The following is a 12,879-nucleotide window of genomic DNA, read 5'->3' as shown; positions in this document are numbered from 1 at the left end:
ATCAGCCTACTCCGAGAAATGTTATGACTCATCACATCTGGTCTATAGTGAAACTGAAATTAAAAAAAAAAAAAAAATCAAGGCATCTGAGCCAACTTTCCTTAAGAAGGGCTTGCCCTGAGGAGTATTCCTGGTTCCTGGAGATTGGACTTGAACTTTTCTTCCTTCAAGTTAGCTAAGTGGATTATAGTACTCTGGATCACTAACTAACTGGCTCCAAATGGTTGGTTTAACTCCATAGTCTCTGGGCCTTTGGGATTTGATGCAACAAGTTCCAACAGCTCATCAAATTGCCTATAAGTAAATATTTTGATGGGAAGCTTTTCCGGTTCCACATTTTAAACTAAGTCAAAACCAAACATACCAGTACTGACAGTACTTCAGAAAGTCAATGTGTGTTTCTAAAATATCTACTGTGAATATCACCTGATTACAAAGCTGCAAAAACAAAGGGTCATAGCATCTTAGATAATTAAATTCTGTTGTTATTCTAAATATAGCTATCCTAGTTCTTTAAAAACAAAAGTCTATCGACTATCATCCAGATAGTGAATAAGGAAATAATGCAGTTGTTTATAGTCAAACAAGTTAACTCATTTTTTACTGTGTTGTAAAGTACTACTACCAGGGAAAGGTTTTAATTAGCAAACTTCTTTATCAAGAGGTTACAGACAATGCCATTTGATGTGGTTTTTTTTTGATATCATTTTCAGACAATCATCATTGCCTCTTACCACTGCCTGTATTAAGCATTTCCCAACTTACAAAATAGTTGAGCTCCTAAGCTGAAAATTAATACACCAGAGCACCTCCCTCTCCTTTCCCCCTCTTAACATCATAAAGGACATTTAAACAAGTGAAGGCTCTTTGTACCCTATACCTAATTCAGAGTGCTTTGTCTGTCTGGAAGCCTCACCCAAGTGCTGCCAGAAAGCTGTTAGCAAAACACACCACTGGAGCCGAGGACATCTAATGTCTGCGCTGCCCAGGACCCAGGTACCTTTTAATGCTAACCTAACACCCTGGTTTTCCTCTGCGGATTTACCCCTATCCTATTCTCAAGCTATGTGGGTTTAGTTGGAATGAATCGCTCACTGCCACGTTCCACCCTGGATCTTTCATTGCCTTAAACCATCAGTGTATTTACCCCCTAACCCTAATGTCCAAAGACCACTGTGATAGGTTCCCGGATGGACATATTAACCAATCAGAGCCAAAGAGTCTCAGAACTACTTTCGCTGGGCATTTTGTGAAGGAGTAGGAGAAGAAAAAGTTGTCCATTCTCCTGTAGGAGCAACCAAACATCTCTCGTTCCTTAGAATGAATGGTAGAATGTAAGGTCTGGAGGGAGTGTAGCAGCCATTTAGCTAAGAAAAAGGAGAGCCTGGGGCCACTGGGAGTGGCATGCGGTGGTGAGGGTCCACCCCACCTTGTGGCGCCTGAAGTAGAAGGCAGCACTGCAGAAGCCAGCCCGTTTAGGCTGGAGCTGGAAAGACCTGAACCGTGGGAAATAGTGGTAAGTTTTCCAACCAAGCTTAACGGGAACCTGTCTGGACTCTGGACTCTTCAGTTACTGAATCAATGCATTTCCTGTAACATTTGTCAGTCTGGGTTGCGTCATCTGTTACAACATGAAGAGCCCTAAACAGTGCAGGCAAAATAGCCTAGACTGAGTAGGAACATCTGGGCTCCACAACTTGTATTCCCGAGAGCACCACAGTGCTACCTGTAGCATGGCGGGGAGCGGGAAGAAAACAAGCCGAGTCCAGGTTGTCCGTCAATAAAACTGGTGAGGAATTCAAGAATAGCTTCCACAGTGATGCCAGGGAGGAGAAGGAAAAGAAGAAGCCGAAGACACAGCTCTGGAGTTAGGAGAGCCTGCCCAGGCATCCCATAGAAGAGAGTCTGAGCTGGCATCACTGTCTTCAAGCAATGGCTGAATAGTAATCAGGTGTTTGGGAATTAGAGGCTGCCTGGTTCTACCAGTTGGTTGGCAAGGTAACTATGAAAAGCTGTCTCGTAATAGAAGAAATTAGTTGTTAATGTGAAATATCCTTCATCTTAAAAAACAAAAAGAGTGCTTATTTTAATGCAGACAAAATAGATTTACTGTGCAAAAAAAAAAAAAAAAGGCATCAAAATAAGTATCTTTCTTTCAGGCTGTTCTAATCAGTGATGCTAAAGATTGGTAAACCACTCTTTTAAATAAGTACTATATTTATTCAATTGTCATTTCTTAGTTTCTCATTTTTAATAATATTTCTTTGTTAAACTGTAAGGGTCACAATGAAATGTTTAGCCTTGAATTTAATATGAAGCCTGAGACATTTTCCTTGGGTTTGTTCTTTTTCGCAAATTATTGCTCTGCCTTGGGAAATAAGATTGAAAGGAAATAGGATGAGACTTATGGGCAAGGAAACATTTCTTTAGCTTATTATTAGAAAAGGAATATTCTTGTCCTTCCTGAAGTTAGAAGTTTTTTCCTATAGAATACTGAAATAGTTAACAGTTCATAAAAAACATAAGCATCTAGATTAAAACGCAGCCTTAAATAGAGCCCTGTAATTTTTACCAAGAACTTGTAAAATATGATGAATTATACATGCATGAATACTAAACTTAGACCATTCAACATTCACATGGAAATGCAGCATTACATACAATATAATAAATATCCAGGATATCAAATACACAAATTGACCAATGTTTTGATTTAGATTCTTTTATCCAGTTAACACTTTTACTGCATAATTTATTATAATAGCCTAACAAGTTAAACATAACTAATTAAAAGCAGAACTTAACTAATCTGCTGAAATAACACAATCCTCAATATCCTGCAGCATATTTTAATCTATAACATGTAAAACTGTCATTTTGACAAGAAAAACATATCCATATAACTAACTGCTCAATTAACTTCTTTTTCAATGTTTAAAAAAAGTCAGAGTTAATAGTATGAAAAGAAACAGAAGCTAATCTTATTTCTGAGATAATTTTATTACCTTAGCTCTTGGGCTTTGGCAGTAAATGTCTTAAGTTTTAATACATATCATCATATAACTTAAATACTGTATTTACAAAATATATAACTTTTTTTAGCAAAATACTGTACAAAATACTGTCCTACACATTTAAAAGGTGCTTTCCCTTACGATGTATGAAAGCCCTTTATGTTTTTACCTTTAATTTTCCCATGTGCTTTCAAGATCCCTCTCTTCTCCATTATTTCAGAGCTGGGATTTTAAAGTAGAAACTTCTACAATTAAAGAATAAAGCCAAAGATAAAAGATTGCTGTATGTCTCACTGAGATTTTTCTAGATAAACTCTCCTAGTTAAAAGGCACTTAACATCCAAATCATACATTTTACGTTTCTATGTTTAGATTCTTCCCTTTTGTCACTAAACATCTTTAGCAAACATGTTTTAGGGATACTGTATCTGTTATGAAAATTCTTTTTAATTGCCCTCCTTTTGAAATGCATGGAAGGGTGAGTAAGCACCTTCCACTTCTGTTAACTTTTCAAAGTCTGTTTCTATGCACGGTATGATTTCTTCATCTAAACTACTGAGAGAATAAATGAGATCATGTTTACTGTTCCTTGCTGCTTTATAAGATGCGTCTTTTAAAAACATCTAATATTAAACCCACCACTATTGAGCTCCATAGCTGAGTTCCATACTCAAGGATCTCATCCTGAGCATGGACCTAGTCTCCCCACATGAAGGCTCCTTCCTGTTCTTTCTTGTTTAGGAGACGGATGATCTTCCTGGTAGATCAGTATGTATTTCCAGACCACCAAAGGATGAACCCAAACCTTGTCAACTCTGGCATCCCAAAAAATCCACGTGCTCAGTGTGTGATTGGATATCCATCAGGTAGAGGGGGCTCTGCCAGAGGCGCAAGGGCCCAGGACTCCTGGGGCAGGAGGCGGCTTCACCAGCCCTGCACTGGTGGAGGGACCCTCCGGATGACACTCCTTTGTTGGTCACTGAGGAGTGTCGCTCAGGGCTGGAGGGAGGGGCTACTTGCAAGTGTGTACGTCAGTCATGCTTTCGCATCTCCTGCAGCGGACGTAGCAGCACCAGATGAACTTGCACTCGCACCTCTCCACGTGCCTGACCACGTGCGTGTTGTAGCCGCGGCCACAGCAAAGGAGGTTGCAGCCGTCCGCGCCCTCTGACGTGCGGTTGCACTCTCTGCCTTGCGTTCCTGGGATCCCTAGTTTCTTATCCTCTACACAGTAATTGGGAGACTTATTAATGTAGAGCAGATCATCTTTGCGGATGGGTATTTTCCTCTGGTCTTTTTCTCTCCTGCGTATTTTCCTCTTTATTTTCTCTGAGATTTGGACACTGTTTTCATATTTATCCTTCAACAAATGGCCAATCTTTTCAAAAGAAGACATGGTTTTCCAGCACGTTTTCACAGCGCAAGAGCCGGACACTCCGTGGCAGCGGCAGTCTACTGACATCAACTTGGCAACAGCCTGAAACCAACAGTAATTGCATTAAATGTCATTCATTAAGTGTTTTACCCAGTAACAGAAGCACAGCTGACCTCACTTTCTGGGTCTGTTCAGTCCTGTGTAAAAACAATAGTTTTGAACATAAAGGATCTTTTTTCTTTTTTTTTTTTTTTACAAATAGTTTATTGTCAAATTAGTTTCTACATAACACTCAGTGCTCATCCCCAAAGTGCCCTCCTTCATGCCCATCCCCCCTTCCCCCCCTAAAGGATCTTTTTTCAAAAACTTTAATGTTTTATTTATTTTTGAGACGGAGATGAAGACAGCATGAGCAGGGGAGGGTCAGAGAGAGGGGGAGACACAGAATCTAAAGACAGGCTCCGAGCTAGCTGTCAGCACAGAGCCCGACGCGGGCCTCAAACCCATGAACCATGAGATCATGACCTGAGCTGAAGTCAGCCGCTTTACTGACTGAACCACCCAGGTGCCCTAAACATAAAGGATCTTTACAACTGCTTCAGGGTTCCAGTGTTTTGTCCTTCTGACACTGCAGAGCAAATATTTCTAAGTCTAATTTAACATAGTGGACCAAGCTAATAGTGTTATCAAGGATTATCTGAGACAACCAAGGGAAACTATTTTTCTATTTTTTTGTTTGTTTAATTTTGGGCGTGAGAAGATGTTCGTGCATGCCTCCAGGTTCCTGATACCATTCAGCACCTTGCTACTCAAGAGTGTGGTTCACAGACCAGCAGCACCGACACCACTTGTGAGAAATGCAGATTCTCTGGCCCCACGCCAGTCCCACAGACTCAGGAACTGCATTTTAATGAGATTCTCAGGTGACTCGTGTGCACATTAAAATTTGAGAAGCACTGATAGGGCAGTCGTCATGGACTCACAAGTGCAGAAGGCATCTGAGGAACATTGCAAATAACAAATGCACTGATCACTGAGACTCTGACTGACTTGGCCAAGGTGAGGGCCAGGCAGCGGCACTTCCACAAAGCTGCCCAGAGGACTCTAACGGGCATCCAAGCCTGAGATCTATGGATTGAGAGTTCTCAGGTTTGATCACTGTAAAAGGCTATTCCGTTCGTGCGGGGTTGGGGGACCGTGGTATCCTCTGGTCACAGACCGCATGAGAAACCCTGACTAATCAACTTAAATTGGTCAAAGGGAGAAGGGGCTGGAGAGTGTGGTTGCTCCCAGCAAATTCTTCCCTTGTTCTGGAAAATTAATTCAAAACATACGTCCTATTCTTAATGGATCAGTAGCACTATCCTAATATAGAAAAGGGATAATATACATACGTAATTTTTCAATTGAAAGTGCTGAGTTTGGTTTATTCAGCCTGAGGAATCAAATGGAATTACATATATCTGTAAGAGCCCATTGGCTGGCACGCATTAAAATCTAAATAAATGCCCCCTCTCCCTGAAGAAGAAGGTCTGGGAAGAGACGAGAAAAAGTTTTAAATGGGACTCACCGTACAAAAGCAATAGAGAGATTTCAAGAATTTGGGGGTTCTAGTCTCTTACACAGCAGGCTAGTTAACACATTTCCTTTGGTCCCTAGAGGACGGCAGAGCAGATTAATAAATCTCCGGCACTAGCTGCAGCGCTGACGGTCTGTCAGCATGCTGGGTAAAATGAGAAATTGATCTGCCCATTCAATAACTTGGAAATTATGTGTGTCATCTCACCAAAGAAAGGAAAAACCTCACAGCTTAAATTCCACTTACAGTTCTTATCAAGACTCTAAAATGACAGGTTTTATACTAAACCTTGACGCTGACATGTCTGTGGAATGTTAGGTTTCCTAAAAAATTAAAGCTTCTGAACTATCTCATGAAACGGACTATTTCGGACCATTTATAATATTTGCAACCTTGAGTGAAAGCATATGGTATTGATTTGTGCAATATTCGATACTTATTAGTGTTGAAAATAATAAACAGATTAATATTTAAACCCTGTCCTTTATGGAATAGAGCGCATATGCTCTTTTTGAATTCATAAAACTGAGAAGCAAGTAGCTATGTCTATTTCTTACTCACTCAGGCAAAAGATAGCTTTCATTGATATGAAAGCAATTTATAAAGTGTGGTACACAAGCTTATTTGCTTAAATTTATGGCATTTGATATTCACAAGGACTTCTATTCTTTAAAATGTCTCCAGGCAAATAAATGTTCAACTTAATGCAATCTGCCTACTTTTGTTCAGATGTTAAGGGCTTGAAGGATATGAGAAAAAGAGAGCTCAGCTAATGCTAGGCAATAACAAAACAAATTGTCCAAAGAAAGCCAAAAATCTAAGAATGTCTGTTTATGTATTTAAACCTGATCAACATTCCTCACAGTCATCACTTAGTGATTTAAAGCTGCCTCTCGCTCAGGATCTTACTGAGGGGTGAACTCTTTGTTTCTTAACCAGTTCAGACATCATGTATGGTGTGGCCAGTTTGCAAAGCACAGAGGACAGAGTAGATGCTCACCAAATACTCATGGAATAGTTAGTCCAGCTCACTCAAACAGCTTTAACTCATTCTTTGTTGGTGCTCTGAATCTGAGGGAAGAACTGAAAATCTTAAACAAAGGAGTCACTGTCAGCAGAGTCAACAGAATGGAGAGGTCTTGACCCTGCGGAGCTTTCTTCCAATTCCTCAGCCTGCCACAGTGTTAGTCCGCAGAGTGACACATTACCTCCCAGCTTTGAAGGATAAAAGGAGAGACTGATTTTCAAACCTAATGATATCACCTGCTGAATTTGGGGGAGACTTTCTTGCTATAAAAAACTTATAATCTTTTAAATACCTGGAGTTAGTTATAACTTTTCAGAGATGATATTTTTAAGTTTTATTCGATTACCTTTCAATTTCATTATGTTTTTCTCCTTAACAGTAAGTATATATAGGATTTCTATCATATGTATATTTTATATTTATATTTTATCATAAATATTTTTATTATTTATATATATTTTGCCATATATACTACTCTATATATGTATATGTGTATAGATATGGATGATATAGATACAAATATAGTCTAGGATAGAAAGACAAATAAAATTTCATCAAGGTGAAGAATTCCAATAACTTGACATGAAATTTAAATGATTATATCCTCCAAAGAAAACTCGAAGAAACTTAGACTAATAGGGATTAAAATAAAGCAATGTAATTACCATTAGGAGAATTTGATGAAATGCAGAGTTGAGGGCAGATCACACACACACACACACACACACACACACACACAGAGTTTAACTGCAGAACTTAGTGTTACTCAGAGGACCTTTTCATAAATTATTTTACTTGGTGTAGTTTTACAGTAAGAAATGCCTTGCACACAGTAGGTAGTTAAGGAACATGTACTTACATATTATTTCAACTGTACAAAAGAATGAACAGCATGGTGAAGACACTTGATCTATATAAGGAAAGTTGGTGATATATGATGGAAAGCCTATATATGCAGCAGGAGAATTTTAGTAGAACAGAGAAAAATGAAAGTGGAGAATGGAGTGTATTTAAGGAAATGGCAGGAACACTCCCCCAAAAAAGTATATTCTGGAGCTTTTCAGCCAGGATTCTTAATTAATGTCAAATAGCCACGCTGAGCTATAGTGATAGCTGCCATTTTCTGCTAACAGGAAAAGTAAGTGAACAGCATTCGTATGAGTAGTATGTGGTTATGAGAAAATTCCTTTCTCTACTCTAGTTGAGTTGTTAAGGTTTATAACGATATTAACAGAGGAATGTTTTGTTAACTATTGCAAACAGATGTGCACATTTTGGTGGAATATTTTTCAACTATGGGAGAGCAATTAGGAGGGTAGCATTTAATTAACTGGCTCTTTGTGTTAAGTTTTAGTTTGGTGAACTTCTAATGAAGTGAAATAGGAAAGATGTATCATTAATACTTAATATAAAAATAGAAACTGCTTAAGAAGTGGTCTAAGGAGTGACTGGTCCCACAATTTTGATTCAGAGGTAACACAGCAGGCAATGATTGTTTTCCAGTATATTGCTTTATCCAAACTTCACAGAAATGACCAAAAAAAAAAAACAAAACAAAACAAAACAAAACTCAAACTATTGTGGAACATTTTGTTATGAACATTTCATTTTGTCAACTATCAGATGATCTGGTTAAGTTTTTAGGAAAACTGTGACATAAGGTTGGATGGTTGTATGTAGAATTCCTATTCCTCTGACCCATTTTGTCTCTTTCGGTCCAAAAATATATTTGAACCTGCTGAAAAGCAAAACACTTATGTGTTGTTCAAGTACGTATAAATATTCTTGAAACAGGTCAATGAAAATTTGGGGTTGGGCCCTTCCCACTTTTTTGAGTTACTCATCATAAAACAAATTATGGGGTAGGGAAACTTAAAAGTTTATGAGGTGGACATGGGAAGAATGGAAATATTTTAAGCACACCAAAAGAAATACCCATAAATATTCCAAGTCACATTATTCCCAGAAGTTCTGCCCCTGGAAGACATCACATCATTCTGTTAGCCAATCACCATTCAGCAACATTATTCTTGGAGTCATAACTTTAGGAATGGTGTCAGAAACCAAGTGGGAATCAGAGTATTTAAGGTCAGCGGTTAGAAAATCATCTATCCTGCTCACAGCACTACTAAGCGCCAGTACCCACAATTCTCTGAACGCTTTCCTACATTTTGAGTTTGGGATTTTGAGACAAGGAAAATCAACTCAATTGGATGCAGACCTTGAACTTTACTCAGAAGAATATGCCTATTAGATTAAAATCCTGATTGCCAATCTTAAAAATGGTGTTGACTGTTCTTCCATATTAGATAATAGCCTAGAAACCTGGTCGGTTTTTGTTGTTGTGGTGGTGGTGACTGTGGTGGTGGCTGTGGTGGTGGTGGTGGTGGGGTTTTTTTGGCTGCCAGTGGAAAGAAAAATACAAAATTGCTTTGAATTGTAATATTTCATGAAAACAGACCAACAAAAACACCAGTCCAGGTAATGTTTTGTAATATTTTAAGACTCTATCTAGACCAATGAGGAACAAAAAGACTCGACAGAGAAAACTCAAATGTACACAAAATGCATATGTACGTGTATATATATATACATATATATATGTATATATATGTATATAGGCTGACTTATTTTCTGCATGATTAGAATAATAGCAAAAACTTTTGTAATGTGAGAAGATTGTTTTTTTGCCAAAAGACAGTGGATTAAAATTGATGCTAAATAGTTGTATGTTTTTAATAAACTCAGAATATAAATACTAGTTGAAGATCAAATAGTTACTGAGGTAAATATTGCTACCTCATTAGAAACAACACACAAAACAGAGTAACACTAAATACCAGCCTAATAATACTAATAAAAACACAGAATACTGCGGAGCTTCTCAGAAGCTTAAGGATAACTTTATTCAAGGGAATTAATTATGACATGAATTTCCAAGTTTTGTTTTCTAGTGAAATTTTAAAAATCCCTACAAAATTATTTAAAGAACGATTAAATAAGATTTGAGCTCTAAATTGATAATCAATATTCATTTGTGTTTTTTTAAAGATATTAAATTGACTTAATGCATTTCCCATCCTAACTCTAGAGTTTTAAAAAATATTTTAAAAATATTAAAAAGTATTAAAAAGTATTAAAAAGTGTAAGCGTATATTTGATCTCTTATATTCGTATGTTAGAGGTAATTTTAAAAATCCTTTAGTGGGTAATGTTTAAATTGAAGCAGAACCTCATTTGTTTAATTTTTTAACATGGAAAACTTTAAGAAGAGAAATGTTCATAACTATGGTATCAGGCAAGAGTTACTTTAATACATTTTAAAATTTCTAAACAAAAATATGAAAAGCCTACCTAGCTATTTACTGACTTTCTTAGTATTTTGAATCAATATTCACAGTGAAATTAAAAATTCAAATTTGAATTGGAAGAGTCATGGTGATAATAACATTTATTGAGATTTCTGTTTTTGCATTATAAACCAGAATGGCTAAGTAAAGAAAGCTGGCGGAAACTTATACCTATTCTAAGTGGGTTCCATTTATTCACTTTCCAAAAAATGTAAAACAAATGTAACATATACTTTAAACATTTCTGACAGATACTGCAACTTGTTTTAATTTATTTCAGGAGAATGTGGCAGATTGCAGTGACTGCTTTGGGACCTTTATAGGTTATTGTATATTTACAATAATATAGGATATGTGCTAATATTCCTGTCCTAAAAGGATTATTACAACATAGAAAATGCATATTCATAAAAAGGTTTTGACTGTTTTAGGAAATTCACTATGAATTGCCAAGTAATTCAGCTATGTTATAGAACTCAAACTTTATTGTGTAAATATTCATTAAAATAAATATGTAAAAGTTAAATTAAGCTACAAATTTATTTCATTTTAAGAAAACTTAGTATAAAACACAGAATTCATAAAAGAGGTTAACTAGATGGTGGTTCTTCAAATTTAATAAAGATTAAATTCAATCTTTAATATGTATATATTTAAATATCCATACATTTAATATATCTATAGCTTCTTTACATTTATCTGCATTTATCATTTTTTACAATGAATCTATATCACTTTATAATAAAATAACTAATTCTCTTAAGAAACGCTCTGTTTTACCAAACTATTAGTTAAGAGTTATGTATTCTCTAATGTATTCAAGAATGTTTGCTAGAGAAAGTACAGACAAATTGATCACATGATGTTTAGAAGACATTGCCTACTAAAAATAGATTTCAAGAAATAATCAAAAGTCATATTTAAGATGGAATTTGATTCAGTACCATTAGAAAGGCAGATCCTATAGATCTCACTCTGGCTCTATCAACTAAGGGGACGGAACAAAAGTACCCAAAGGCATCTGCACATCTATTATGTTATAATTAGCGTTCCAGGTAGACACAGTATAAAATCACCAATACCTCCTATAATAAATTTCAACCCCTATCTGATGGAGAACTTAAACTAAATCGATGTAGAAGTCATACATATTGTTTATGTATACAATAAACACACACATATATTTTACATATAGATAACATATATGTTTCTGCCAATGTAAGTTTTTAAAATCATTTGGACACATTCACTCAGAAGCGTCATCTCAGTGTTATTTAAAGGCACTACATTGCATTCCACTTTCTGATACATACCTGCCTTCCGGCTTCATTGTTGTGTAGGTGCATTGCTAACAGTACTTTGCTTTCTTTTCCTGTGGTGTTTCTGATGGGGGAGTCTAGAAACTTTCTGCTGAACCACATGCCATACTGGACATCATCGGAGCAGCCCCCCCAGTGCCAGCCTTCACTAGCTGAGCCGCCATTCTGCAAGGTGGTGTCACAGGAGCACTCGGTCATGTTGCCTGCACTGCATGACCTGGTCACAGAATGCACCAGGCCTGCAGCCATCACGGCATAAATAAATGCTGTTTCCTTGGTGCCTAGAACAAAACATAAATTGCTGAATGGAAGAGCCATACCTCCCGTCTGTTTATGTTCACAACAAAGCCTACTGCCTACCCTCTTAGCAGGAAAGTGATTTTGCAATTGCTTTCAATGGATGCTTTAACGAGTACATATTTAGAAAGGACAATTTCGCATTGTTTTAGTCTTATAAAAAAGCAACATTAATTTTCAGTATTCCACTTGGGGAGATTTTTATGTACTGTATAGCATAAATTGCCCTCATGACAATTAGAATCATCTGTTTATTTTTAAAATTTGAAAGTATGCCAGCACCTAGCTCAGAGCTTAATAGACAATAAAAGTTCAATAAGTACAAATTGAATTTAAAATCCTTTGCGTGGATACAGTAAACGGTAATACAATGCTCAAAGAGTCCAGATTCTCTTTATTTTTACATTTCAAATGTGTTCTCACAAAACACAAGCTGAAAAATTTGGTGTGAGTTTTGTTTGTATAAATAGTACACTTCGGAATGCAAATTAAAATTAAGCAAAGGCCAAAGCAATCAGTAGATGTTACAGTTTACTTTCACATCAAAGACTGGTCTTTTTTTTTTCTTTTTCAAGGATATCATAAATAACAATCACTGATATTAATATGGAACAGTTAAGTATTTTATATAGTGCTAGCTAATCCTTTTACAGTCTTAAAAGCAATGAAAGTCACAAGCAAAGAAATGAAATGTCACCAGCGAAGGGGAAAAAAAAGAATTGTTATAAAAAACTACTGAGTATATATTTTAGCACATCTGCAATAGAGTTTGAACTCAAATCTTTGAAAATTAAAGTCCCAATAAAGCATTAGTAAAATGGGCTAGAAGAGACTCAACAGGTGACCTTTTTTTCTTATGAGATGTTAAGATTGGAGTAGAAATAGTTGCATGTCGGTTGTCCAATAAACCTTTTCAAC

General features: G+C 36.6%; 1 protein-coding gene across 4 annotated transcripts in view; it reads right to left on the bottom strand.

Annotated features, from left to right (window-relative positions):
* WNT16 (Wnt family member 16) overlaps positions 1-12,879 on the bottom strand; it is a 70,812-nt gene that overhangs the window by 56,249 nt on the left and 1,684 nt on the right. For 2 of the 4 annotated variants that reach the window (XM_039222861.1, XM_039222862.1), the window contains exons 3-5: positions 11,659-11,945; positions 3,654-4,491; positions 3,184-3,259 (exon numbers count right to left, since the gene is read on the bottom strand). In XM_039222861.1, the coding sequence (XP_039078792.1) occupies positions 4,027-4,491; positions 11,659-11,945 (752 nt within the window). In that variant the 3' untranslated portion in view covers positions 3,184-3,259; positions 3,654-4,026. Of the gene's footprint in view, positions 1-1,822; positions 2,017-2,234; positions 2,369-3,183; positions 3,260-3,653; positions 4,492-11,658; positions 11,946-12,879 lie in introns of those variants that run through there. The other 2 variants (XM_039222860.1, XM_039222859.1) reach the window with 2 other exon arrangements.

The sequence above is a fragment of the Hyaena hyaena genome, unplaced genomic scaffold, assembly GCF_003009895.1.
Source record: "Hyaena hyaena isolate Hyena2069 unplaced genomic scaffold, ASM300989v1 scaffold_1207, whole genome shotgun sequence".
In the NCBI taxonomy this organism is placed as follows: Eukaryota; Metazoa; Chordata; class Mammalia; order Carnivora; family Hyaenidae; genus Hyaena; species Hyaena hyaena.
This window is presented reverse-complemented; position numbering and strand designations above follow the sequence as displayed.